This window comes from Perna viridis, chromosome 1 (genome assembly GCF_037379345.1).
Source record: "Perna viridis isolate PV_CMFRI_1.1 ecotype Kerala chromosome 1, ASM3737934v1, whole genome shotgun sequence".
Lineage (NCBI taxonomy): Eukaryota > Metazoa > Mollusca > Bivalvia > Mytilida > Mytilidae > Perna > Perna viridis.
Genome location: NC_142445.1, coordinates 56,373,170 through 56,400,312, shown reverse-complemented (window position 1 = coordinate 56,400,312; position 27,143 = coordinate 56,373,170). Strand labels below are relative to the sequence as shown.

At 32.3% G+C, this 27,143-nt stretch overlaps 2 protein-coding genes across 7 annotated transcripts in view; one reads left to right on the top strand and one right to left on the bottom strand.

The window, feature by feature from the left end:
• LOC148629493 (sterol carrier protein 2-like) overlaps window positions 1–22,008 on the bottom strand; it is a 43,675-nt gene extending 21,667 nt beyond the window's left edge. For 2 of the 3 annotated variants that reach the window (XM_088552259.1, XM_088552276.1), the window contains exons 1-13: window positions 21,911–22,008; window positions 16,938–16,995; window positions 16,402–16,473; window positions 15,851–15,915; window positions 10,434–10,497; window positions 9,831–9,895; window positions 7,543–7,669; window positions 7,288–7,351; window positions 6,629–6,715; window positions 5,038–5,188; window positions 4,317–4,368; window positions 2,187–2,282; window positions 1,639–1,671 (exon numbers count right to left, since the gene is read on the bottom strand). In XM_088552259.1, coding sequence (XP_088408385.1) covers window positions 1,639–1,671; window positions 2,187–2,282; window positions 4,317–4,368; window positions 5,038–5,188; window positions 6,629–6,715; window positions 7,288–7,351; window positions 7,543–7,669; window positions 9,831–9,895; window positions 10,434–10,497; window positions 15,851–15,915; window positions 16,402–16,473; window positions 16,938–16,995; window positions 21,911–21,979 — 1,003 coding nt within the window. In that variant the 5' untranslated portion in view covers window positions 21,980–22,008. The remainder of the gene's footprint in view (window positions 1–1,638; window positions 1,672–2,186; window positions 2,283–4,316; window positions 4,369–5,037; window positions 5,189–6,628; window positions 6,716–7,287; window positions 7,352–7,542; window positions 7,670–9,830; window positions 9,896–10,433; window positions 10,498–15,850; window positions 15,916–16,401; window positions 16,474–16,937; window positions 16,996–21,910) is intronic. The other variant, XM_088552267.1, reaches the window with a different exon arrangement.
• Window positions 22,009–22,201: 193 nt separating this feature from the next.
• The window catches only part of LOC148629492 (nipped-B-like protein), a 51,307-nt gene continuing 46,365 nt past the window's right edge, over window positions 22,202–27,143 (top strand). For all 4 annotated transcript variants that reach the window (XM_088552147.1, XM_088552140.1, XM_088552134.1 and 1 more), the window contains exon 1: window positions 22,202–22,417. The gene's annotated coding sequence lies outside the window, so the exon portion shown is untranslated. The remainder of the gene's footprint in view (window positions 22,418–27,143) is intronic.

Below are 27,143 nucleotides of genomic sequence, written 5' to 3'. Positions count from 1 at the left end.
ATACAATACTATACAATTAAATTAAAATAAAATGCGGAGCATGACAAACATATTACATATTTAAGAATTTCTAATCTTTTCAGCTAAAAATAAGTATTTTCCAAGATTATTTAACTCTTTTATATTGTTAACAGAGAATAACTGCATCAATTTATAACAAGATGGGCGTCTATAATAATAAGGTTTGATATATTTTGTACGTATATCAGTATACTTTGAACATTCCAAAACAAAATAATACTCATCTTCAAAACAATTTAGTTGACACATTCTACATATCCTTGCATTTCTATCGATATTATAATATCTTCCAACTTCACTAAGATGTTACTACAGCCATATTTTGCTAATTGTAAACATCAAATTTTAAAATAAATGTACAGAATTACCAGAATATCCAATTAACTACAGATATTAAGTCTAAATCTAGGACAAAAATTGTCAAGATAAATCACAATATTAGTCAAGATATTAAGAATACAATTGTGATCCTGAAAATTTTGTTTAATGTGTTTTATACAGTATTCTATATATATGCATGCTTCCTTCTTTCAAAAAAGATGTTACTACAGCCATATTTTGCTAATTGTAAACATCAAATTTTAAAATAAATGTACAGATTTACCAGAACAGATTTTTGTTTGGCAATGAAATTATGCAGTAGCCCAAATATCTAGTGCAGTGCAAGCTAACATTGTCAGATTTGAATGAAAATCTTCATATTTTATGTTTATTTGTTTATTTGTGTTGATATTTGGCATAAAACATCTCACTTCATTTTAATTTAAAGCAATGGTTTTTTTTTCAAGAAATCTGAAAATTAATGCTACCTTGCACTGCATAATTCATTTAAGAACAGGACTATATGAATCTTTTTTTTATAGCTGTAGAGTTATTCTAAAATGTTGTTTACACTTTTGCTGTTAATGTTTCCTAAGTTATAAAACATTTTCTCTAGGTTTTACTTGAGATTGTGTGTTAAATACATATAAAGATGCATTTAGTAATGTTTCAGCGCTAAATTTAATGTATTATTAAAAGTATGAATGAGAACATTTAAGCTAGCACATCACAGTATTGTAGAACTGCCTAATTTTAGTCTTGTAATTTGATGCTTTGTAACATTTATCACTTTAAAAAATTGTCAAGCATCTGTCAATCTATACCAGTGACAGAAATTAGCAGTAGACCTATGAACCGAGTCTATGTAAAATCAAGCAGGTCTATGATGAAATTGGCTTAATTTCCTTTAAAATATGCAGTGCAGTCTATGTAAAATTATGATGGGTCTATATTGACAAAAAATTCTGTTTCTAACACTGCTATACATCTAGAAATAGCTCAAGCCAAGCCCTCTGAATGCAGTAAATATTTTCTGGAAAAAATTTTCCCACAACAAATAGGCTCACCATAGAAACCATGCAAAAATATGCTAAAATTTGTGAAAAATTGATAAAATCAGGTTTAAAAATGTCAAATTTCCTGCAAAATATCTTAATTTTTTTTCAGGCCCTGAAACTGTCAACTTTTTCCTTGGAAAACCCCTTCACAAATGGGCATCACTGGTTAGTTTTTTAGCTATTTCACTTTGTAATCCGCTTACCAAATTTAGCATGATAAAAAAATTGACATACTTACACAATGAAGTCAAATTGTCATTGTAAAAAGCCCCTTCAACAACGAAAATATAAGAAACACTGCAAAATACTTTTATAAGTCCCCTTTTTCAGAAAATTTTTATCTACAATAGAAGCCTAATTTTTAATCACTATAGCAACCACCAGTTTCCATTAAAGTCATTTTTCATCCCTAGCCAAAAGTGCATAACTAACTAAACTGTGGAGTCCTGGCTCATTGAGGAATGTCCTAGATATTGACTTTCACTGAACCTTGATATGTACAAGTATCATTTACAATTTTGAATAGTGCATAAGATTTTGTTCACACATATTTGAAATTGTGAATAAATCAGCTTAAGTTTAAATATTCATCAAAATTTGACAATAACTTCATATGCACACCTATATAGTGTAACTAATAAACAGTAAAAACTGCAGTTCAGATCTCAATTTTTTTCTAGATTATGCACTCACAAAAGTATTTGAGGGGAAGACAGAAAGTTAAAAACTATTGGGCAACTTCATCAGTGATGCAGGTTCTATGAAATCAAATGCTATAAAACTTACCTGGAGGGCACAACCCTAATGCTTCATATGTTAGGAGTTCATTGCAAGAAAAGCAGTCATGTAGCTCAACAACATCAACATCATCTCTTTTAAGACCTGAAATGTGAAAGCTTTTTTTTTTAGATATAACTTAAACAAGATTGCTACACATAGCCACATGTCTCCTATCGCCGCAAAAAAAAATGTAGTGCATAATTCCTATTACTCCTGTAAAATCTGTTGAATCAATATGATCAACTACATATAGAGACTAACAATCCTACAAAATTTAAGCAAAATTCAGTGAGTAGTTTCTAAGAATTAAGTCCACAAAGTAAAGATCGACAGATGGACACACAAACACCAGTATTTCTATGTCCCCTTCCATGTTCCAATAGAGGACAAAAAAGTATGGATAAGCATAATCATCTCATAAACTAGTCAATAAACATGAAAATCTTAAATAACATTTTTTTAAGCTATTTAAACTAAATTGGAGGAATTAATTTTTATTCAGGACAAATCTATCATTCGAACTGACCCAGTTATATTGTTAAATGCTGAGGCTGCATTTTGATGTGCTCTATTAAAGAAGCAATAGCAAACAGGATGATATGCAATCCCACTAAGACATAATATTCAGTCTCTGAGACAACTAGTAATCTCCTAATACTAACTATTAATTCTAAAGTCTTCAGTATGGTTGAGCTGCAATAATATCAATTTTTACTATATTTTGTCCAACACTGGCAATAGCTCCAACAAGGCTAATCAGATTAACATGAAAAATTTGACCACAGACAGATCTCATCATGCTGAACATTTAACCTATGTCAGAATTTGGCTAAACCTAACAGTTTTGGAGATATATGCAAAAAACTTCTGCCTGACCACTATGTTCTATTCTAAGTAATCGTGGCAATGTTTTGAAAGTTCTATGTGAACATCCTGAGGAAGAGTAATCAAGGGAACCAAGGTTCTAGTGGTAATCAAAAGAATGTGATCCAGGGACAAAGATCAGACATGGAAAACAAACAACAAAGAACATAAAGTAACAAAAATCATACATACAGCATTTTATAAACATCTTCTTCTGTATATTTGGAAGATGATTTGGAATTATTTCTTACAAAGTATGAGGAATCTCTACCAAGAACTATATATTTGTATCTAGGTGTACCTTCTTTTTTGGAAAAAAACAACAATGTATAATGTTTTTAAGTCGGGATTTTAACTGAGTATAGGGAATAGAAGTATACAATGTTGAAAAATCATAGGTTTTAATGCTCTTATATTCTAACAATAGTCTTGAACTGATTGTCTCTAAAAGATCTTTCGAATTTTTCAGGATCCACATTGAATTAATACCACTATGGGAGGAACTCTAACAAGGAGTAGTCAAACAATTTTGACTCAAGAAGACTTTGGTAGGACTTATCATAAGGATCATTCCATCACTTGAAAGTTTCTTTCTACCTATCACTGGCTGAAAACTGCTAAAAACATCATTTTTTGCCTTTCAAAGAAAATAACTATAACTGCAGACTTTTGTAGGCCTTATAATAAGGATTCTTTTGACAACTGAAAGAATTTGGCTAAACCTAAGTTTTGAAAATATATGAGAAAAATATATGAGAAAAAAATTTCCCACACCAGTTCTATGTAGAACACCCTCAGAAACATTCATACCAAGTTTAGTTCAAATTGGCACAGTTGCTTAAGAGAAAAAGAGCTTTAAAAAACTAATAATGATGACAATAGACAATGACAACAATGTCAAAGGAGACCAAGTGATAGCAATAGCTCACATGTCCCTTAGGGCCTGGTGAACTAAAAAGGAATAATAAAAATTGGAAGGAAAAGAAACATTCTACATGGGTTTTAGATAAATGCCTATTTTTACCCTTTTTGGCCTTTTGTTCTAAAATGGTAGGGGCCACAAACTCCAAATTATTTAAGAAACTTCCTTTACAATTTCATAATAATTGGTCAACCACAACTAAAGTTATCTCAATGAAACAAAATGTCCACAGACAAACACATTGCTTACTGTGTCATAACATTACACAATTTAGCAATTTTTATTGAGGTCATTTAAAAATATAATCATAAAGAATAAAATATGAATTTTTAAACATCATGTTCAATTACCTGTGTTTTTAAAAACTTTTTCTGCAGCTGTTGCAGTCATATCATAGCCAACCTAAAACAAATATAAGACATTATAAGTACTGAAAATTCAGAAATTATTGCAATAATCTTATCAGAAATTTTTGGTGGTATATGTTTACAATTATTAAGTGAAAGTGTTTGTAAGAATTAGGTAAAATGGGAAAAATCAGAAACATGCATGTCAAACCCCTGCCATTCTGACAATATAATATCACTCCAGGATGCTTTTTCTATTTGAAAAGACCATTATTTGACCTCTGCATCATTGGATTTGCTCAGAAATTTTTCAAAGAATCTTAGGAAAATGAGATTTCTGACAGTTATCTGCCGTTCACTTTCAAGGCAATTCAATGAAATTGTAACTCAATGGGCCAGCATGATATCTTGTCTGTTTTCCTTGATTCTGATGGTGCAAATAGCCAAATTAAACTTTCAAATGGTGGTTTTTTTCATACCATGTTTCACCCACTGCATGATTCTTACTGGGATTGACACTTAAAAACTTCAAGAATTTATGTAAATATATCAAAATGCAATGATAAATGCCTCTCAATTCTTAACAAATTAACAAGGAGTTAGCATTAACTTCAATATGCCCTTTATTAGTTTAATTGAACATTTAATTACAAGATGGTAAGGACTAATTGCATCTCTAAAAGGGGGAGGATAAGGTGGTAAGTGACATTTACAGGGAACTTACTGCCTTAATACAACTGTTTTCACTGAAAGTACTAGGCAAGTCAGTGGCCATCTCCATGCTTAAAATTTCAATAGCTTGGTCCTCTAGTCCATGTTTCTTCACAAATTTTTCACTAACAACTATGGCTGCCCCAGAACCATCACTTGTTGGACTAAAAATAAAATTTAACATCTATTAGAAGTTTTATTAAAGATATGTCACAAAAAATTAATAAAACTGGTTGCAGGGCATGTTTAGATACAATTGCAAAAGTCAAACCCTGAATACTTGGTGCAGGTACGGACATGACATTTAATCATGATACAATGTACATCTCTTAAATTGTATTGTGATAAAACATTTGAAATAACTTAGGTTTCACACACAGTATGAATGTGACCATAGATGTGAAAAATTTGAAATTAAGAGTTTTAAGATAAATAATTCAAAGTTTAATTTCAGACCCTATGAACCTCAATGTGATCCAAATTTGAACTTGACCCTCAAAATCTTATATATTATCAGAGTCAGCATTTAAAAGAACCCCAACAATTCAATTTTTTTTAAAATCAAAGTTTAATATAGACCCCATAATATGAAGATGAGGTCAAAAATCTACATACATGGTTAGATTAACAACACAATGAACCCCATAATTCAATTCTAAGGAAATCAATAAAAACTTAATTTTGGACCATATTGAAAACAGGGCTTTAAATACATAATTTGATAAGTAAAATCCGCAACCAACATCAGTTTGACTCTTTTTTGATTCAGCAATATTTTCAAGAGTCTTATTCTAAACCTAGAGTTGTCTTTCATATCAATTATTTCATGTTGACCAATTAAAAAAATAAAATTAATTGCATTGATTCATTTACTAAATCTTATGAGAATATCCCATAATTAACAAATGTGCAATTTTCTGCAAGTTTGAAAAAATACAACAACAAAGAAACAAGAGATAGCGTCAATAATCTGCAGAAGGTTTTTCAGAGTGAGTTTGGCATCAAAATAGTAGGATCACAAGTAACTGACAACAGAGCTTGTAAGTCTCAACATGTGATTCTTTAAATTCATGAGAATGGGCTCCTTCCTCCCATTCACAAGCATAGGTAGTGATTGTTTATGAGTAAAGACTACAATCTTCTCAACAAAAACCTCTTATGCACAAATGCGTTTATCTTGAAATCAGTGATTATGAACCAAAAAATTATAATTTTTCCCTAAAACCCTTCCTTCAAATACCTTTTATGTAAGAACCCATTCTAGACATTGAAAGCTACAAACAGCATGCAAAAAATACTCAAATCCATCAATGTTTATTGTATGGTAAGTAAATGTTTACTGATGCTGAACAGTGTCAATATATGTGCCATTATATGACCACAATTTTTTGGGATTTGTATAAAAATTACAGCAAAATTCAGATGGATAGCCACTAATCCAATATACTCATCCCTTCACTTTTTTGTGGGTGATAATTATGGGACAGATGTAAACATGCAGTGAACTTAATGATCTCTAAGCATAAAAAAAGGTCTGTGAAAAGGAAAGGAAAAGTTTTTTTTTCCAATTCAACTTTTCACAGTTGTATTCTTTGATAACGTACCAACACTGAAGTTTTGTAAGTGGATCATGGACCTTTGGTGATTTCATTATTTGCTCTAAAGTATATTCATCTTGGAACTGTGAATACCTGGAATGACATAATATATAAGAAACAATAATTCCGTAACTTTGTGGAGTAAGGGAATAAATTCAGTATGAAAAAATGTCCTTTATGTACAGAAAAAGAAAAGCGATTAAATAAGCGAAACGTGGTCATAGGACACAGATGTTCCATCATCAAAAACACTCTAACAATATGTTAACAGGAAGTAGATGTTCAATAACTATACAAGTCTCACACATTGAATAACCCATCATGCCTAAGCTGCCTAATAATACCTTTAGCCTGGGACATACAATTCAATGTTACTAAAGGATATACTCAATTTATAATAAAACTCTACATCTTTTAAAATTTATATTTGCATTCACGATTTAATACAAATTATATGACTACATGTTATTAGATAATATTTACTGTAGAACTTAGAGCAGAAAAGATAAAAGATTAAAACTAGAGGCTTTCAGGAGAAAAAATTCATCCCCTGGAGTGAATTTCACCTTAGTGAAGCAGCAGCAAAGACGCTCTCGAGACATTTATAGAAAAGATGGAAAAGTGTTAATTTATTGCGAAGAATCATGAAATGTCAGCATACTCACGGGTTGTTAGTAGAATGCTTGTGATTTTTGTACGCTATCTTCGCAAAGTGGATAGGCTTAGTGCCTACAATAAAGATAGAAATTAAGATGAATAAGTAAATTTTATGTTTACTGGGGTAATCATATATTTCTATGGATGCATAAATGAAACAAATATTGTGATACACTGACAAAAGTTAATGTTGTCTCAATATTAATTCATACATTTAAAACAGTTCAAATTAAAAGGAAATATGAACACAAATAAAAATATACCATATTTTTCCATATGCTCTCTGCCCGCATTTCCAAACATCTGAGCAGCCATTGGAGCTCCTTCTATCCCAAATGTGTTAGCAATGACACCAACATGTTTATCCATTGGATTTGTTCTATCTGAATACTATAAAAAGATAATTACTAATTAAAGAACCTTAGTGAGCACTCTCACATACCCCATGCATCCCCATATTGGATACTCAAGTAATTTGTTCGTTAGAGAAATACATGTTGAAGGACCCTGATAAAAAGGAAAAAGAGTGTTTGTTATTCTTTAGACCTTTGTCTCCAAACTAAATTCTGTTACTCAGAATGGTAGTTTCAAACTCCAGACTGTGATTTCTTTGCGTTTAGAAAAAAAATCCAGAAAACGTTTTTCTGTGAATTTTGCTAAGTTCAAGGCCCGTAATATCGGTAAAAGTCATCAGAGCGGAAAAAAAAACGTAAACTTGACCTGTAACTTAAAAAAAATCTGGCAAACTGTTATTTCTGTGAATTTTGCTAAGGTCAAAGTCTGTAATTTCAGTAAAAATCATCGGAGCGGGATCTGTAACTTGTAATGGCGAACTTATAAACTGGAATTCTGGAAAACTGAAGATGGACTGACAGACAGGTCAAAAACATACCTGTCGCAACTTCGTTGCATGGGGTATAATTACTGAAAGAATTTGAAGTTTTCAAACATTGATGAGTATAAGAGTCTGGCAATCCAGCTATGACTACAGCCAGGCGCATAGCTGCCGTAAGGCAAAAAAGCTTATGCCTGCACTTAATTTTGCCAATTTTTTAATTTTTTTATTGTGAGATAAAATACATACAGGAGAGGCATAATTGATGCCCTAAAATGCTATCTCAGTGGAGCTTCGGGGGGCCCCCCTGGACCCCCTACCAGGGCTCTGCCCTGGACCTGCTGGCTTAAGCCCAGACCCCCTGCCGTAATTTTGCCTACACTTCAATTTGGCCTCAGCTATGCGCATGACAGCACATATTGCCAAGCATTACTTAATATCATTTATTATACAGATAGCAGTGTTTTACCAAATCTTCCCAGTGTAAAACAATTGATAATTCACACTGTGAAATAAATTTGGTAATTTCACTCTCACACTTTCTCCCGCCAAATATTCACAACATGAATATCAATCCACCATTGAAAATAGCAATGAATTATGGAGAAATCTATATAACAAATAGGATAATCAAATGGTAATCGTGAATAACCAAAATATGATCACTCGTGCCAAAAACGCATAATGATTTACTTGTGTTCTGCACACTTGTTAAATGTAGGCATTCTTCGGCACTCATGATCATATTTTGGTTATTCACTCTTTCTAATTAATTATCCCATTAATCTCTTTCATTTTTTAATAGAATTCATGTTGTCTTCATCATAAAACATGTGAAACATCTAAAATACAATATCTGTGTGACAATGTAAAATAACACCTTATCAGATATCAAGTTTTCTTTTAACAAAATCTTGTTTGATACTAATATGGAATACATGGTATTCATATTTAATTAATAACAAATTTAAAGGATGTACCCTGAACCAATGTTCACTGAAGACTTTTTTAAGTTGCCTGATGTCTGAAAAAATATCAGTGTTGTAGACATACTAGGTATAAAAGCAATAAAAACTGTGTGTAAGCTTTCTGAGTGACCCTCTTCACTTGCAACATGTAAAAACTTTATCTCCTTGTAAATCTTTAACAATAAGTACCTTGTTGTAAGCACATCTACATTTAAGATCCAACCTTCAAAGAAAGCTTTGTCAAAATCCATTTAATGGTTTATAAGAAGTTGCACATATAATTCTCAAAACACATACAACCTGTAAGTTGCATCTTACAATAATTATCTTACATCATGCACATCAACATATGTTACCCAACTTACTTTTAATTTCATTAAAATTCCATACAAGGAGGGATGTTGGGTTTCCAAGGTACATGACAAGATGAACAGACAAGATAATTTCTATTTGCAGTTGTTTGCTGGGGGTATCAAACATGAAGCCAAACCTAAAGCTGTTATCAAAATATACACATGGCAGCCAGAAATGAATTGTCAGAAAATGTTAAAATGTTGTTACAGACGTTTGAACTGCATGGGTCAAAATAGAATATCCCTCTTCACAGTACAGCTGTATTTAAACACTATTACATTATATGATCATGGTATAAAAAAAAGGTGTTTTTGTTTACTTCTCTTTTTTTTAAGGAAGGCATACCATCTTTTCAGGTAGATATTATTTAACCATTATACTAGTGTATGCTTACAGTTGATTTCAGGGAACCTCTGCTCATTTTTTCAAAGCCCAGTGCCAACACACAATCAGCCAAACCTAATATATTTGAAAAAAAAATGTGTTTTAATATCACTTGAGTATACAAAATAAAGTAAGAAGAATTGTATTGCAGAGCATTGATATCAGTAACATAAGTATGCAAGAATAAATAAGGTAAGTGAAGTAAAATATAGATGCTTTGGTGATTACATACATTTACATTGTGACTTACTAGTAGCATCGTTTTTGGGTGGAATTAATTTAGTATTAATATAATCGCCACACCACTAAATTACCCAATCATCTACCATGACATCATATGTGAAAAGCAAAATATTCAAAATAATTTGGCATGTAGACCAGGTATACATTTTTGGGGTTTTAGGTTTATTTTGCAAAAAAAATGAAATCTGGGTGTAAAATTCTGTGTTAATTTGAATAATAGATGCAAAGACATTTTCAATGGTTATAAATACATAACAATTTTAAATAAATGAGGGTTAAAAATGTAGTACAAATTTTATTCCTGTCTATTTAAAACAACCACTGAAGTATTCAAAATCAGTTTGAAAGGCCAATCTGGTCATAAATTTACCTCCTTCAACAAACTGCTTGGCCATGATCAGAGCAGTAGATCCAGTAGCACAGTTATTGTTCACCTACAATTGAAAGTACAGATAAAGGGAACTGAATAAATACAGAGGAAATTATAAAACAGAATACAGGTATATTCCTGCAAAAAACATTATTATAATGCATCATTAACTTGGAATTCTTTGGACATCAATGTGGACCAATTTATAAATAAACTGTAATCACAGAGACATGTCTTGCCTGTCACACATGGATGCTGTTATTTCAATCTTATTAATGGTGACATTGTTACTAATTTTATATATAATGGACAATTTATAATATCAATACAACAATCTGACACCATCAAAAAGGACATTAGATGTAGCTTACTGTTTGCATATAAGAAACTGCAATGAATTATGTTTCAGTAAAGAAAAATTTTGAAGTCAATAGACTTTGACTGTGGGGCATATGCTTGAAAGAAATATGGAGATATGGAACAGTGAAGCAGTGATGCTAATGCAACTACATACCAAATACAATTGTCTTTGTACAGGTGATTCATGTTAAAATGACTTAATCAGAAAACTTAACATAAAATCTTAACATGAAGTTTGAATTTTTTATGTCAATAGACCATGGCAGCAGGGGCATATGCATTAATTGGAAACAGATTGTGGTAAAGTAATGCAGCTGCATACCGAGTATGATTGACCTAGCATTAGCGGTTCATAACAAACTTACCTAATCATAATACTTAACTTCTGAACATGGTCATAGACACCAAAAAAGTAATACCTTAGTCTCGTCTTCACAACATTCAATGCAGACGAGACAAAAATGAGCCGAAGTTAAAAAAAAATCTTAACACACAAAAAGTTTCAGAATATTTTTAAAAAGTTGAATTTTTTAAGCTTTTGACTTCAATGTGTACCAATTTTAAAATGAGACCAAAAAATCGAGATTCAAAGGAATAGTCTGCTTTAAAAGAAATCCCAAAAATTCTGTTTGAGTTCAAAGTCACAAGGAACCCTATAAAACAACTTGAACAGTTGAATTTTGAAGCCTAGGAACCCCCTATGAAGACAGACTGAGAAACAGGTTCCAAAACTAAAAATGTAAATACAGAGTAAATTTCAGGATACTTAAGAATCCAAACAACCCATTTTTTTAGCAATCAAATGAAGTTTGATATTGGACCCTTAAAGGAAATGTGACAAAAAATTATTTAAAAATGTTTGGTTTATTTGATTTATTACACCTAAAATATATAATCAAAACACTCCTTGTAGTTATTTACGTCGTTTAATTGAAGATAAATTGATTCAAAATCGATGATGACCCAAGCCATACAAATTTTAATTAGACATGTGGTCACGTGACCATGTTACATCATTGGTTCTCAATTTATAGATCGAGTGGTTGAAATGCGTGGGGCTTTTGCATTTGTTGCATGATTTCTACAACTGGTAGTGCAAATATTGAAAGTTGTGGTTCGCCAGCGATTATATACCTACAGTAGTATCAATTTAAACCACTTTGAGAAGAAAATGATAAACAATGCCAGAAATATTAAGCTATTACATGTATGAAGACTATTCCAAGTGAGACGACACAGCTTCTGTTCAAAGATTACATAGAAATATTTAAATATGTTTTTTCATGTAAGATTGAATTTTTTACATAAAGTAAATTAAATCCATATTCTAAGAATTAAACTGCTCTGATCACAGTCTTCAATGAAAATATTGATTTCACCCCTTTTTTTTACAGAACGCTACTCCTGACAAGTGTACATTTGTACCAGTACTAGGGAGTGTAATATAAAGTCCCTGCAAGTACAGAGGATAATAATCGTCTGAATATAGCTGAAATATTGCTGCTTGGACGTTAAACCCCAACAAACAAACAAACAGAGGATAATACAAACATGTTCATCTTTCATTGGTTTTTGATAATTTTATTTGATAACCTGTAAGAGTTTCGTGCTGAAGCTTTCTTGTTTCCTAAATCTTTTCGCCAAAATTAAATATTTTAACTGATCTATAAAAAATACTGTCCGTACCAGAAAATCTCCCTTAAACTAACCTATTAAATACTATGTAATGTGTCAAAGTCTCCATGTAGATAGTAGAACCCTACTGTTCAAGTCTAAAAATAGTGAGCAAAGTAGTTGTGTATTCACGAGAGGATGTAGGCCTAACGAAAATTAAAAGTAGTCAGAAAATGAGAAGAACTTTAGTCTTCTAACATTCTAAACACAATTATTGCACCCATTCACAAATCAGTAGACCACTCTGCATCATGTAGACAAGCTATTTTCAAAGATTTTTTCAGGCACGTGTATACATTTTCAATGTACCCAAATCAAATGGAGATTGAGAACCAATGACTTAGCATTTCCATATATGTTAACTGAGTGTTACTTCCGTTTTCATTTATGCATATTAGTTAGGTTGTCGCGAAATTTATAAAATGATATTTTTGTGTCACATCTCCTTTAATGGGCCAGCTTAGAACAACAAAAACCTTCATACACAGGAATATTTTACACATCAAAGAATCTCCCAGAAGTAAAGACTTCTATTTAAACACCTTTGAAATTGGTCAAGACATAGACTACTTATACAAACGTTTGTATTAATATCCATTTTAGCCCCTAAATTCTATTATATTTTAGTGTCATTTACAGAGTTATCTCCTTTAATTTTAAATTCTACATAATTTTTATCTTCTATGAACAACGGTTATATGAAAAGCCACATGTTAATTTTTGTTTACTATAACATTTTACAAAATACGTGGGCTTTCCAACCATGAATCACATTCTGCATAATTTTTATCAGGAGTGCTACTTTAAAATTAAATAAATTTTAATATGCTCAAGGTCAGTAATTTTACATCCAAAAAAGAACAGGATCTAAACACACCTACTGCTACACACTGATATACTTAACATTATCTCAATTTCTTAAAGCGCTAAAAAAAACTCCAGTCCAAAGCCCATACTTTTGTTAAAATTCAATGAACTATAAACTTGATGTAAAACCCATCACTAGACAATCACAAACATTAAAACATGAGTGAGACAGAGTGCAACCCTTCAATGTCTGAACAGTAATTGCAAAAAAATAATAAATAAATAACAATTCAGTCAAAGTGTCAACTCATAAAACACACTAATGTTTTTATACACTAATGTTTTACACTAATGTTAACAAATAATGTAAACTTAGAAATATGTTCACAATTCACTTGGCCAAACAGACCTTGTGGGAGTAAAGTTTTCCTCCTTTCAGCAGAAATAAGGATAATGCTACAGAACAAGCATTTTTAGGTCCCTGAAGGAATCAGAGATGGGATGCACAGATGGAAGAATCAAATGTAAAGAAACTTAACAACATACTTATCAACCAAGAGAGATATTTGTAATGAAAAAGGCATTGAAGCAATAAAAAAAAAAATATAGAAAGCACAGGCATCTCATCTTTTTACACCTACCTGTGCTAAAAATTCAATTTAAGACACTCTTGAAAATGGACTTTGTATATTAATTTATAAAATTCATGTTTAGGATGGCATTCCTTTTTTTCTCTTATTGAAATGTGCAAGGTTTTTAGGTTTAAAAATGTTCTTTTGACAACTACACTTCTACTGTTTGTTTAAACTTTTAATTCCAATATCCATCAATATGCAAAATTTTCCTAGAAAACTCAGATGCTCTCAAAAACTCAAAGAATTCAAAATATCAAACGGCTAACAAAATCTTCCACACAAATACCGACTGATACTAAGAATATAAGTAACTTCAAAGCATCAAATAGAAAAGCTCACTTGGTGATACCCCAATCTCTTCCCTAAGAAAACATATATAACAAACCCCTTAAGTATTTTAAGGCATTCAGATGGGAAAACAAAATAGAAGGTGCACAATGGCATCATATGATAAAAATCTTTTTGAGAGCATCGTTAAATTACACAAGTTTCAAATTAATTGTCATCCTTAGACGACAAATGGCAAAAGTTCATTTTTGCATCAGGAAACCCCAAAAGTCATTGAGATAAAAAAAAATAAATAGGCGGTACACAAAATCATGTAGTAAAGAATCGGTGAAAGTTTCATCAAATTCCATTCAGCATTTTTAGAGCTTGGGACAGACAACTTAAATATGTATTTGTCTTAGCAACCTAACTAAGATAAACAAAACTACAGGCTCCCAGGAGCTGAATCGCTCACCTTGTTAAAGTTTGTCTTTCAAGAGTAATAAATTTATTAGGGAGTTGTCCAACAATTCTGACTCAACATGACTTTAGTAGGACCATCTTAAGGATCATTTCAGCGATTGAAAGTTTCTTTCTATCTATTATAGTTTTCAAGATATTGGCTGAAAACTGTAAAAAAAAAAAGGCATTTTTCATTTTTCAAGGGCAATAACTCTTACAAGGAGTCGCCTGACAACTTTGATCCCTGAAGACTTATAATATAGTATAAGACTGAGGCCTTATAATAAGGGTCATTTCAGTAATTAAAATAATTATGCTAAACCTAACGGTTTTGGAGATATATATGCGAAAAATTACTGTCTGACCTCTATGTTCTATTTTTAGTAACAGTGGCCATGTTTTTCAACAGATAAAAAATCCTAACATCAGTTCTATGCAGGATACCTCAAGAAACATTCATTCAAAGTTTGGTTTCAATTAGTCAAGTGGTATCAGAGGAGATTTTTGACAGAAATGACATTCAAAATAGCAAAAAAAACGTCGAAAAAGGGCAATAACTTCAACATGGCTTAACAGATTAAAATGGTCAGATTTTACTAAACCTAACGGTTTTGGAGATATATGTGAAAAACTACAGTCTGACCCCTATGTTCGATTTTTTAGTAATGGCGGCCATGTTTTTCGATGGATCAAAAATCCCCACATCAGTTCTATGCAGGATACCCGAAGGAATATTCATACCAAGTTTGGTTCCAATTGGTCAAGTGGTGTCAGAGGAAAAGATTTTTGAAAGAAATGACATTCAAAATAGCAAAAAAACGTCGAAAAAGGGCAATAACTCCAACATGGCTTAACAGATTAAAATGAAAAATTGACCATAGATAGATCTCATCATGCTGAACACTTAAACTTCGCATCAGAATTTGGCTAAACCTAACGGTTTTGGAGATATATGCGAAAAACTACTCTCTGACCCCAATGTTCTATATTTAATAACAGCGGCCAGATTTTTCAATGGATCAAAAATCCTCACATCAGTTCTATGCAGGATGCCCTAAGGAACATTCATATCAAGTTAGGTTCTAATTGTTCAAGTGGTGTCAGAGGAGATGAGTTTTGAAAAATTGTTAATGACGACGACGGTGGATGCCAAGTGATGGCAATAACTCACATGGTCTTTGGACAGGTGAGCTAAAAATGGGACCTACTTACATTGAAAACAGGAATTCCAGTAAGACCCAATTCATATACAGCTCTCTGGCCACATGTAGAATCACCTTAAAACATATGTATTATAATGACAAAGAATGCTTATGGAAAACAAAATATAGTTAAATAACTTGAAAAAATATGAGCAAAGAACACTTGGTGATACAACCAACTTCCCTTCCCAGAAACCATGAAGTAAACCCCAATAGTAATTCAGATGGAAAAACAAAATAAGAGATGCTTTATGACATCATGTGATAAAGAATTTGTGACAGTTTTATCATAATTCATATGGAAAAACTAACAGGAAGTGCAAATTGACATCAAGAAACAAAGAATAAAGAAAGTTTCACAAAATTCTATTCAGCGTTTTTAGAGGAGTTGCAGATTAGAACTGGGGACATATTTCGACATAGAATTATATGAATTTTTTTTTTTGCGGTCGTATAAAAATTGTCAAATTATAACATGAAGAACATTTTTTCTTGTACACTTCTTTCTACTCATACGTAAAAAAAAAGAACCAAGACACAATACCCAACAGCCTATCTCACCAAAGACATATCCAACACAAGCTTGTTCTATACAGTCAAAGCTTATTCCTGCATCTTGCATTGCCTTTGTTGCTAAAATATAATGTAAGTTAAATAGTATAAAATAAATAAATCAGATACATAAATGAGAATTAACTAAATGTGTTTAAAGTAAATTGTGATCAAATGTTGGTTTTTTTTTCTAAATGACTTGATATTCTGTCTCTGAAAAAATATGCATGTGTTGAAGAAAATAATGGATAGAAAACAAATTTGTACACTTCTGTCCTACATTGTAAAATGAGGAAAATCTAAATACACAAATTCCAACACATCAAAGCACACAAATCTTTCAATATTTGTTGAAATAAAAGTTAAATTTTGGACCTTATACAGTAATCAGAATCATACTGAAAAAATAAGCTTGCAAGTTCATTTTATTGTTAGTTTTTGAAGATCAAAGAACCCAAAAAATTTAGGACTTTCAAACTACATTGAAATTGGCCAAAAACTAAGCAAATTATACATAAAGTTTTATAAAATACTTAAATTCCTACCAGCTTCCTTAGCCATCTGGGGATAGTCAAAATCATCTCTTCTGCCAGGCTTCTCAAACTAAAATTGAAAAATACATTGGAAAAAAAAACGAAAAAACAAAGCCTGCCTAAATCCATAAAACTTCACATCACATTTTTTCTTCTCCTTGAAGTTACAGTTGAATTTCAGCTTTGAAGATTTAGGGGTTCAATACTGATGATTTAGAGGTTAAATCAGGAACCTCCTGATGAACAGTCTGGCCTTTAAGGTTTTAGGTAGTACAATACAGTTAGGTCATTTCTGAAAATTTGGTCTCATTTATTGAATTAAAGCTGTTTTGAGGCAGTACGCACAGAAATTTCTAGTGTTTTGTCACAAAAAAGTGTAAGTCATTTATAAATAATTTAGTAATTATTTTTATAAAATCCTGTAGCCATGGAAACATACTGAATAAAATATTACTGAGTTTTAGGGGTACCTTTCCAGATCTAACAGCCAAATACTATGTTTTATGAAATATCAGGCACTTAGACACTACCACAGGATGAAAGCATGCATGGAGTAGGTGGAAAAAAGGTAAAAATAATAAGACCCTTTTCGATTCATTCTCTCACAATTTTAATCCCAAAAGGTCGTGTGAAATAAGGTATTTTGAAAATCAGCCATCTGATGCTGAGGAGAGAACCTAATAAGGCAGGGGACTGGAACATTCCAGATACCATTCTTCATTTAAATTACACATGTTTACCATATACATCTGTCTATTTATAAATGCTTATCTGCATTTAAACAATATATCCTCCAAATTTCAATTTTTACAAAATTTGACAGGGGTAATTTTGTGTGCGAAACAGTGCGCCTTAATGTAACTGTATAGTGCACCCTTAGAGCTGCCCATAAAGACCTACTATATACAGTTTCAATTTCGATTTTGTATAAAATTATCATTTAATAATATATAAAACTAAAACTAAACCTGTACGTGTCAATTAAACATTTGACTACTACTGATTGATTTTTTTGTACATGACTAAATTGTGTCTAAATCAAAATCAATTTATTATGATACACTCTTACATTGTGAGTCAACTGTAATCTTATTTAAAAAAAGGTGGGCTTCATGTGAGCTAGAGCAAAATAACCCCCACCCCCTTTTTCAAAAAAAAAAAAGAGAGATTTATTCACTTAGACTATTTAAAGACTAAAAATTTGTTAAAATTAACCTTTAATTGTTGATTTCTCTCAGCTATTAACTATATTTCATCAGTCAGAATCTAATCTAGAATCTTTTAAAATTGTGTAATACACACAAATGAGGATCTAAGCAATACAATTAACAAGTACACAAAATACAATAAGTTCAACAAGAACAAGATAATAAAACAAACACCTGTAACACACTATCTAAACATAAACTACAAAAATTAATATGAAAACTAACAACTAATTAATCACCATAAAAATTTGGACCATGCTGATAGGTTTACAAAAATACAAGATGCATTTTTGAATTATTCAAAGTAAGTTTCTCTAATGTCACAATACAATGGGCATTCTATTGTATATTGGATTTCAGATTCAACAGTTTTATTATTACACCAGAGGTCACCCTAGGCTTTGAAAAAATAAAGGTGTAAAAATGCAATCCTGTTATTTTTTTGCATACATTGGAAGAAATTCTGTGTGCAAAATTGTTTGGCAAAACAGGTCTTATTTGATGAGTACTGAGTGTTCGTTCACACACAAATTTTAAATGACTGACATTATTAACAATGAAGTTATCTCTCAAATTAATGTAATGGGAGAGCATGATTTGACTCAAATATTATACTCCGCCACTGAGGATCGATGTCAAGGTCACAGTAGTTTCACTTCCAGTCCAAACCATGGATCCGGAAACAGTAAAAAATGCTGGTCACTGACCGACAAATTTAGCAAATGACCGACAACCATTTTCCAATATCAGACATAAAAAATTGTCAACCCTTATAAATTAGTCTTTGTGGTTTCATTAGCGTATAAACATCCTGTCTACCAGTCTCCTAATTGTTTAGTGGAAATTAATTGACAGGTGTGTGTCAATTTTAGCCTATGTGCAGCTACCTGTGACTGTGATTTAGCATCATTTACCTGTAACTGATTAGTTGATTGCATAATTGAATTAACGGTACACGTGCAGCACCACTGTGTATACAAATTAATTGAAGTAACTCAGAGAATCTTCATACATTTATTCATTGATTAATTAAGAAAAAAAATTGACAAGTCCACTATTTTCTCGCCAATCTTTCAGAGGAAACGAAAGCACATGGAATTGAAACTTTAAATCAGTTGTAGTTTGTAATTATTAATTCATCAACTGAATCTTAAACACATGTCAACAGACCATTTAAATCAATATACAAAATGTGTTTGCGATTTTCTTTTACAAATATCATCACTTTTCACAAGTTTTTGGCCTTTTGCCTGTGTGATGAAAAAGTCCAAGAGATATGATGTTTTGTTCACGTTAGAGGACGTCCATGTGTGGTCGAAACTGAATTTGTTCACTCGCGCTGATATTTTGTAAAACACAGAGTATGATGAAATAACACACTTTCCAATATTTATCTTAAAATAACTACATACAAATGATTTTTAAGTTAATTTTTTATCTGAGCATGTAAAAGACTGACAAAAATGTCTGCTGAAATATGATAAAATGTCCGGCATGGGCTGTCAAAATTTTCGGACCCTTGGTCTGAACAGTTGTAGAAATATGGATTTTGAATGTTCAAATCATTGTGTTGATTTAATTAGAAGTAGAAGTATTCGATGGTGATACATGTGTTCATATTCATTAGGTTCATCATTTATCAAGTAATTGCTGAACAGTTAATAGTGATGTATTCCATTTTATTTGAAAAAAAAAATTGAGTTCAAAAGAGGCACCCCCAAATCTTGGATCACCCTTTTCCAGGTCATATACTTGTGGGGCTGCATATTTGATAGTGGGAGCAAGCCCTTGTGGTTAAATTGTGCAGCATAGTATTTAAGCATGGATTGCAAGATGATAATTTTTTTCCTAATGATTCATACTAGTGCCTTTGTAATAAGTATTGAAATTTATTCCAGCATCTCTACTTTAATGTTATATTGGTATCTTTGATTTATTCTTACCACGCAATGATTCACCACAAATTCAAATACCCATAACTACACAACCAACTTTTAAAACAAAACTGTGTTGTTATAATCTTTAAAATTCTATTTCTTCACTACAATATCTTTTACAGTGCTTTCATTAAGAGCCGGTACCCGGTACTTTTACCCGGCTACGGTAGCGTCTGGTACCGGCAGAATAAAGTAAAAGCAAAAACAAAATCATGTGGAAAAATCTAGTAAACAGATATCTAAGATCATTCCGTCTGTAGTCTATGGGTATGTCTCCAAAATCGCGATCTTTAGTGTTTATTATTGTTTATAAAATTGGTGTCTTCGTCGAGGTCCGCGTCAGAATCTAATCGGTCAAGCGCTTTAACCTACGACAATTTAACGTAATGTCAATTTATAAAAAGCAATCACCGATTATTTTGTGCAGAACATAAAGCTAAACACAGGTGAAAACATTAAAAAAATGCCGTTCGTATTTGGAATTGCCCCACACCCGTAATTTTCTCGATATTTGTTGTGATTTGTGCAGACGAGTGCAGGAATTTTTAGTGTTGACGAGTCAATACGTGAAACAAACTTTTATACATTATGATTTAAGGGACGACCATTCATTTCGGTGGGGAGGGGGAGTTTTGGTAAAAATGTTCTGGCAACCTTAAGTTTGAAAAAAACGTGTCTGAACTTTGCTCACAAGAATATAAGAAAAATATTGGTTCCGAGATTCAACACAGCTATAGATAATAATAGAAAATACATTATAATGTTCAAAAAAATTCTGTCTGTCTAAAAGTCAACCAGACTAAAACTGCCAGCCTAGTTCTTTTTCAGAAGCAAAGAATTTATTATCAGACTATGATTTTAAGACCAACATTTCACAATGCAACAAATGCAATTGCTCTACATGTCACAGTAATAATTAGGCAATAAACAACAACAAAGTTCTATTACAAAAATAATCAGCACTAGGAACCACCACATGTTGTGGGATTTCATTAAATAAATGTTTAGTTTTGTTCCTATGCTTTTATTTGCATGTGTTAGTGTTCAAATTGTGTAACAAGTAAATAAAAGCCTGAGAACAAAATATGACAGGTATCAAAATTTCATATAAAATGGCATAGTATTAAACAGTCAACTATCAGCATTAGTCTAGAAATGGATCTGGTGGGAATCATGGGGAGCTCCTGGTTTTCAGGGTTTTGAGACTAAATCAGTTAAGATTCATCATATATCTTGATTTCAAATTCAGATATTTTAAACAAAACTGAAGCAAATATTGCAGACTTAATCCCATATTTTCAAGTCAAAATGGCTAACATCCAGGAGCCCCCCCCCCCACCAAGGCATTGCCCTCGACCCACTGGGGGCCTAAAGCGGCCCCAGACCCCTTGCCGAGTTTATTTGGTACCTCCTACTTTCTGTAAATTACCTCCTGTCTGAAAAATTAATGAAACCCCTGTTTTATTAAGCTTGTTTGTCAAAACTAATCAAGCCCTTTCTACTAAGCTGTACGTGTAAGGACCAAAGCATTATCATGATTACGTCCAATTAATCAATATCTATTTAAAAAAAACAACCGCTGCTAATATTTTTGGTGTAATGCTATAATTTCATAGCGCGATTATTTTTTTTTCTCGATTAAATATTTTTTTAAGAGAAAACAAACTAGCAGTTAAATGTAAACAGTACTAACATGTGATGCAGTACCTCAGTTCAAAGGTCAATTCTGCAATAAACGCCTCATAACTGTCTAAATGCTAATTTTTGGAGATCAATAAGGTCAAATAAAGAATGAAAATGTGATAAAAGAACGTTCTTTTTATCAGAAAGCAGTTGTCACCTTTGTCATTCCGACACCCACGACGAATACTCTTCGTCTCATGTCTCTGTTTACGCCAGTGGAAGCCATTTTGACAGATGCTTTGTAGCCCGGATGGAACTATTTTCAGACTCATCCAGGACACAAATTACTTCGCCGAAGCTTTTTATAAATCCTAAGAAAATGCTATTATTTAGGATTAGTGGTTTATTTTTGAGAAAATTAAAATTTCTTGTTCAATAATATAAATTACAAGCTAAATTTCTGTATTATATGAATAAATGCAATGTTTTGGAACTAGGTATTAAAGCGAATTTTTCAAAGAGCTGTGAGAAGGTTATCGTAATTTTTGGCGCGGGTCATTGTTGTGATTCTTTATTAATTTCTTCATTTGTTTTCTTTTTACAAAATATTAACGGTTTCAAATGGAATTATGGTTAACTTCATTCATCTAAGTAATTGACCATTATCGTTTTAATAGCCTTTTCCTGTCGAGAACGACCACAAGACCAATGTAAAATTGCACAGGTAAGGAACCTCTAAGAACAAACAAACCGTATTTCTTCCATTCTTTCGTTATTTCCCCATCAGATTCTCGTGTGAGAGAGACAGTTTTCTATGTTTTTATGAGTAGATAATATCTGAGGGGTCGCACGTGAACACGAGTACCCGAATTTTGTTGTAGATCGAGTTAAATGTTGGTTGTAATAAATCAAGAATGGCCGAAATACAATGTGGGTCGCTTGGTTTTGAATTCAGGTTTATTGATTGACAAAAGACCGCAATCATGCCAAATAACAAGTCAACCAGGTTGTTAAGGTCTCATATTTGAGACCCATTTACTTCTTTGACAAGACATCCAGTTGCAATGCATCTTTTAAATCACAATTTTGATGATCTTGCATTACATTGTAAACAAGTTTCATTTGACAGTCCAAATTTTCCTTGAAGTCATTTTTTTGTTAAACTATACTTGACTGTCATCAGAGATAATTAAAAAAAATAGAATGCAATGTTGTAAATTTAATGATTGTTGTAATCAGAAAATGTTTCCTATGATTATGACAACATGAGTAATTGATTATCTCCCCTTAGACCACAAAATGGTTGAATTCATTCACTTTAATTTCGTTCATGATTAAATGTATTGTTGTGATAGTACTCACACTGTTATTGCTACTTTTTATTAATTTGCCCTAAGTAAGATTTGTTTCAACTCAAAATAAAGTAACAATTATTTGTAGCATTGATTTCGTTTGTAAGTCCCTTCCATATCAGTTCATGTGTGACATCCCAATCAATTCAAGTGCTCATTGTTGTACATACACTAGAAACATAACTTAATGCATGTGAAAAGTACAATTTTATTGCTTTCAACATTTGTAAAATTTATCAAGTCATTTTAATAATCCTTGTTCTTCTGGCCAGTCAGTGTTCAAGGATTTTTCCACAATAAAGTGGGCTTTCTAACACATTGGAGGCAAATTTGAAGGCACATCTTGCAAACATTAATCTGTACTTTGGGAAAATGGCAGGGTGCGTAAAAAAAACCATCTGAAAGGACTGGGCACTCCCACCCTATCTGTTGAAATAGGGTACTCTATAAACAAGACTGCATTAATAGCACTCAGTATGCTAGGATTCCACTTTCTTGAATCCCTGTGTGCAAGTGAAATTTTGGTTTGGGAATGAAATGTATATTATTTTCCACTTTCCCTTTGGCAGGTAGAAAACTTGAAAATTTTTTTATGGATTTATTAAGTTTTGATAGTTATTACATTGTAATGGTACATGTAGAACACTGGCACTGTACTACATGTACTTGTTGCATGTTGGCTAGTTCCATCAAACAGTAAATTTGACCTTCAAACAGCTATAGTCCTTTAAAAGACTGATATTGTTCATGGACCAATGCCTAGAAACCAATAAAAAAAATGCTGGTCATGAACTGATAGAAATTTTCCACTATCATGCAAGCATGTTTTCCAGACAATCCAAATATATGTAGAATATTTGCAATTTGATTAAAAAAGAAAATCCCTAGCCTTTAAGAATCATCAAAAGTAGAAATCCTTTTGCACTAGCTCTTATATACTTAATCAGGGACCATATATTCTATACATCCCTGACATAATTTTAAATGTCTTTAATATTGAAAAAATGCTGTTTTCTGTATGGTTATCCTTTGTAAAAACACAAAAAATACATATAGCACAGTGTAGATATAAATATTTTCAAATAAGTATTTTCCCTATGTTGTCTCGTGAGATTCTATTTTTAGCAAAATTTCAACTCTAGACCGAGTTATGACAATTTTATGTCATTATTTCACAGTTATATTTAGTATTGGTCTCTGAGGAGTTTATTGATATCTTAAATGATGTTTTCAAGATCATTAATATTGCTGACCTTCAACTACAAAATGTAGTGACATCAGGGTAGTGACCAAATTACCCACATTTGGTTTACACTCAAGTTTGATGTACAAAAATAAATGATAAATAATTGTTCTGTCATTTTTATACAAAGTTAAAGAAAAGGTAAGGAATTTTCCTAGCAGAAATTTTTACCAGCATTTATATAGACCATTAACTGTGTATTAAAGTCATGCTTGAGTGATCAAGAGACCACATTTACTACCATTTGTCAACGAATGTATAGATGCAATTACTTTGGCTAACATCCTCCATCACAAAAACGTAACCAACAAATTTCCCCCATGCTTCAAGGACAAATCAATGCATATTATTTCAGCTTCCTGTATTGCCTCCAAAATTTTCAGTTATAAAAAGCTATTGCAGAACCTCGAGATTGAGGACTTCAAGGCTAAACCACCTGACTGTTCTTGCAAAAACTCATTTCAAATATGGTCCTTTTGGTGATGTTGTTATGGGAGATTTAAGCGTCATTATAAATGAATCTCTGCGTAAGATCCTTTCTAAAGGTCCTAAGTACCGTGAACCATGCTCCATAAATTGGAATTGTAACTTAAAAGTTCTTGCATATGCCACGGAGGACTATGCAAGAAAATGCATAAAACAAAAGCAAGAAGACATTAATTCTCGGAGTGGATAAAGGCTGTGAGGTCTTTGATTTTGAAATGAATGAAAGTTTTAAGTATATCAATGAGTGTCAATGCTACATCAGTTTTCAAAGACCCCAATGTAGCAAAAACATTGTCTACTATACATGACAAATATATTGTTTTACCAGCAGACAAAGCCCAATACAACATTGTTTTTGTCTACAAAACATATTGCATCTAATGTTTATTATCAGAGGTAGACAAAGACAATAATAGCAGTGATCCTTACAACTCTACTATACTTACAGATTGATGGTAAAGGAAAACTATCAAGCTACAAGATTGAAGTCATCACTACAGAAGTTTTATGGTCTTCATAATGAACTCGTGGATCATTATGATGTATCCAACTGCACCATAAAAATTGATTTGTTCAATGTGCCATAGTTTTCCTTTCCTCTTTCCATCTACCGTGGACTTGACTTTTTATGAGGAAATTGACAGGTGTTTCTAGAATAGCAGAGGACGCTTACCCTGCCATTGCACTTGGTCCATACACCTATTTTTTTTGTGGAGTCTGAGTTGCTCATTTACTTTAGTCACTTAGTATTTATTATTTTAGTTACTTTATGTTCTTTGTTGTGTTTGTTTTTTTCCATGTCTGGTCTTTGTCCCTGGATTACATTCTTTTGATTTCCATTAAAATCTTTGTTCCCTTGATTACTCATTCAATTAGGTATTTTCTTAGATTTTAGGTGATAGAATAAGACTAGATTATTTTCGTCAATCTGAAAAGTCCTTCATCAATGACAAGTCAGGTATGATGAGCGATAGAAAAATCATTGATATTCACTATCTGGACTTTGGAATTATTGCTGTCGAACTTAATGCCATTGACTATCCTTCTGTAGCTCACACAGATGGGATATTGCTGCCAAAACATCCTTTATTTTCTTTACCCTCTGATTGTTTTTTGGACTTAAGTGGGTTTGATAGTTGTCTGTATGCACAGTCATCTGACATTGCAGTTGCTGATTGCATGATTAATTTATTTCATACCTAGAAGCTTGCACAGGCTCCGTGTTCTAGGATTTTTTAAAATACATATATTTAGTTTCTACTAGAAAACTCCAGCTGGGGGCTAGGGCGCTCTGCCCACAGAGCAACTGGGATGTGTGCCCCAGGTGGTGGAATGGGGTACCCCTGGCGTGTTACATGCTGGGGTTGTCAGACTATAATACGGAAAACCTGACCGCAAACCATAGTGGTGCACCGTGTTGGGAAAGATGCCACGTTCCTCGCACGTTAAAGAACCCTACTGTGGTATTCTCCCGGAGTAGGAACCATAGGGCTCCGCCACAGGAGGCTAAATTGCCCGACCCTACCCACCTCTCCCTATTTCCAGTGGCAATCAAAATTTGTCAACCCCCTATTGTCCTTGTGTCCCATCCCTGTTTCATTTCATCATCATTTCATGTTCATCGTCTGAATATAGCTGAAATATTGCTGCTCGGACGTTAAACCCCAACAAACAAACAAACCAACAGTCAGTGATTTTCGCAATGTATGAACTTGGTTCAGAAATTTGAAGATTTTCAATATTCATTCATGTTCTTTTCCATTTCATCTTTTGACATATTGTTCATTTGTACATTACTAGCAAAATAAGTGTGCAGTACTGAAGTCGCTCACAATATTAGCTACTTAAAAAAACACTTTTCTGGCAATAACTTGAGTACAAAGTGTATGTATATCTATGAAATTGTACTAATAGGACAGTAAGTACCATACCACAAAAGGAATGTTTTGGTGGTTTTAAATGGGTTATGGACCTTTCATTTTTAGAATTATGGGCCAAAGGGTTTGGGATTAAATTATGTATTAATTGGTTATTTTTAACGTTTTACTGCAAATTCTAAACTTCTTTGACAGTATGAACACTTTTATTCTGGTCAAAAATATGTCTAACATTTAATCACAATCCTAATTGATAGCTATATCAATTAAGAATGTTGTGTTTATGTACCACCTGGTCAGGGTTTGACCTCTGTAGTGGTATCAAGATATGTCCTGCAAAGCATTTAATTTGCTCATATATTTTTCTTCATAAAAGAAAGTCCATTTTGCCTTGCTTTTTACTTGGTGTTTCAAAGTCGTCAAGTTGAAATGTGCACAATACTGTGCCACTGACAAAACATAGAACTTGCTGATGTGGTCCATTGACACATT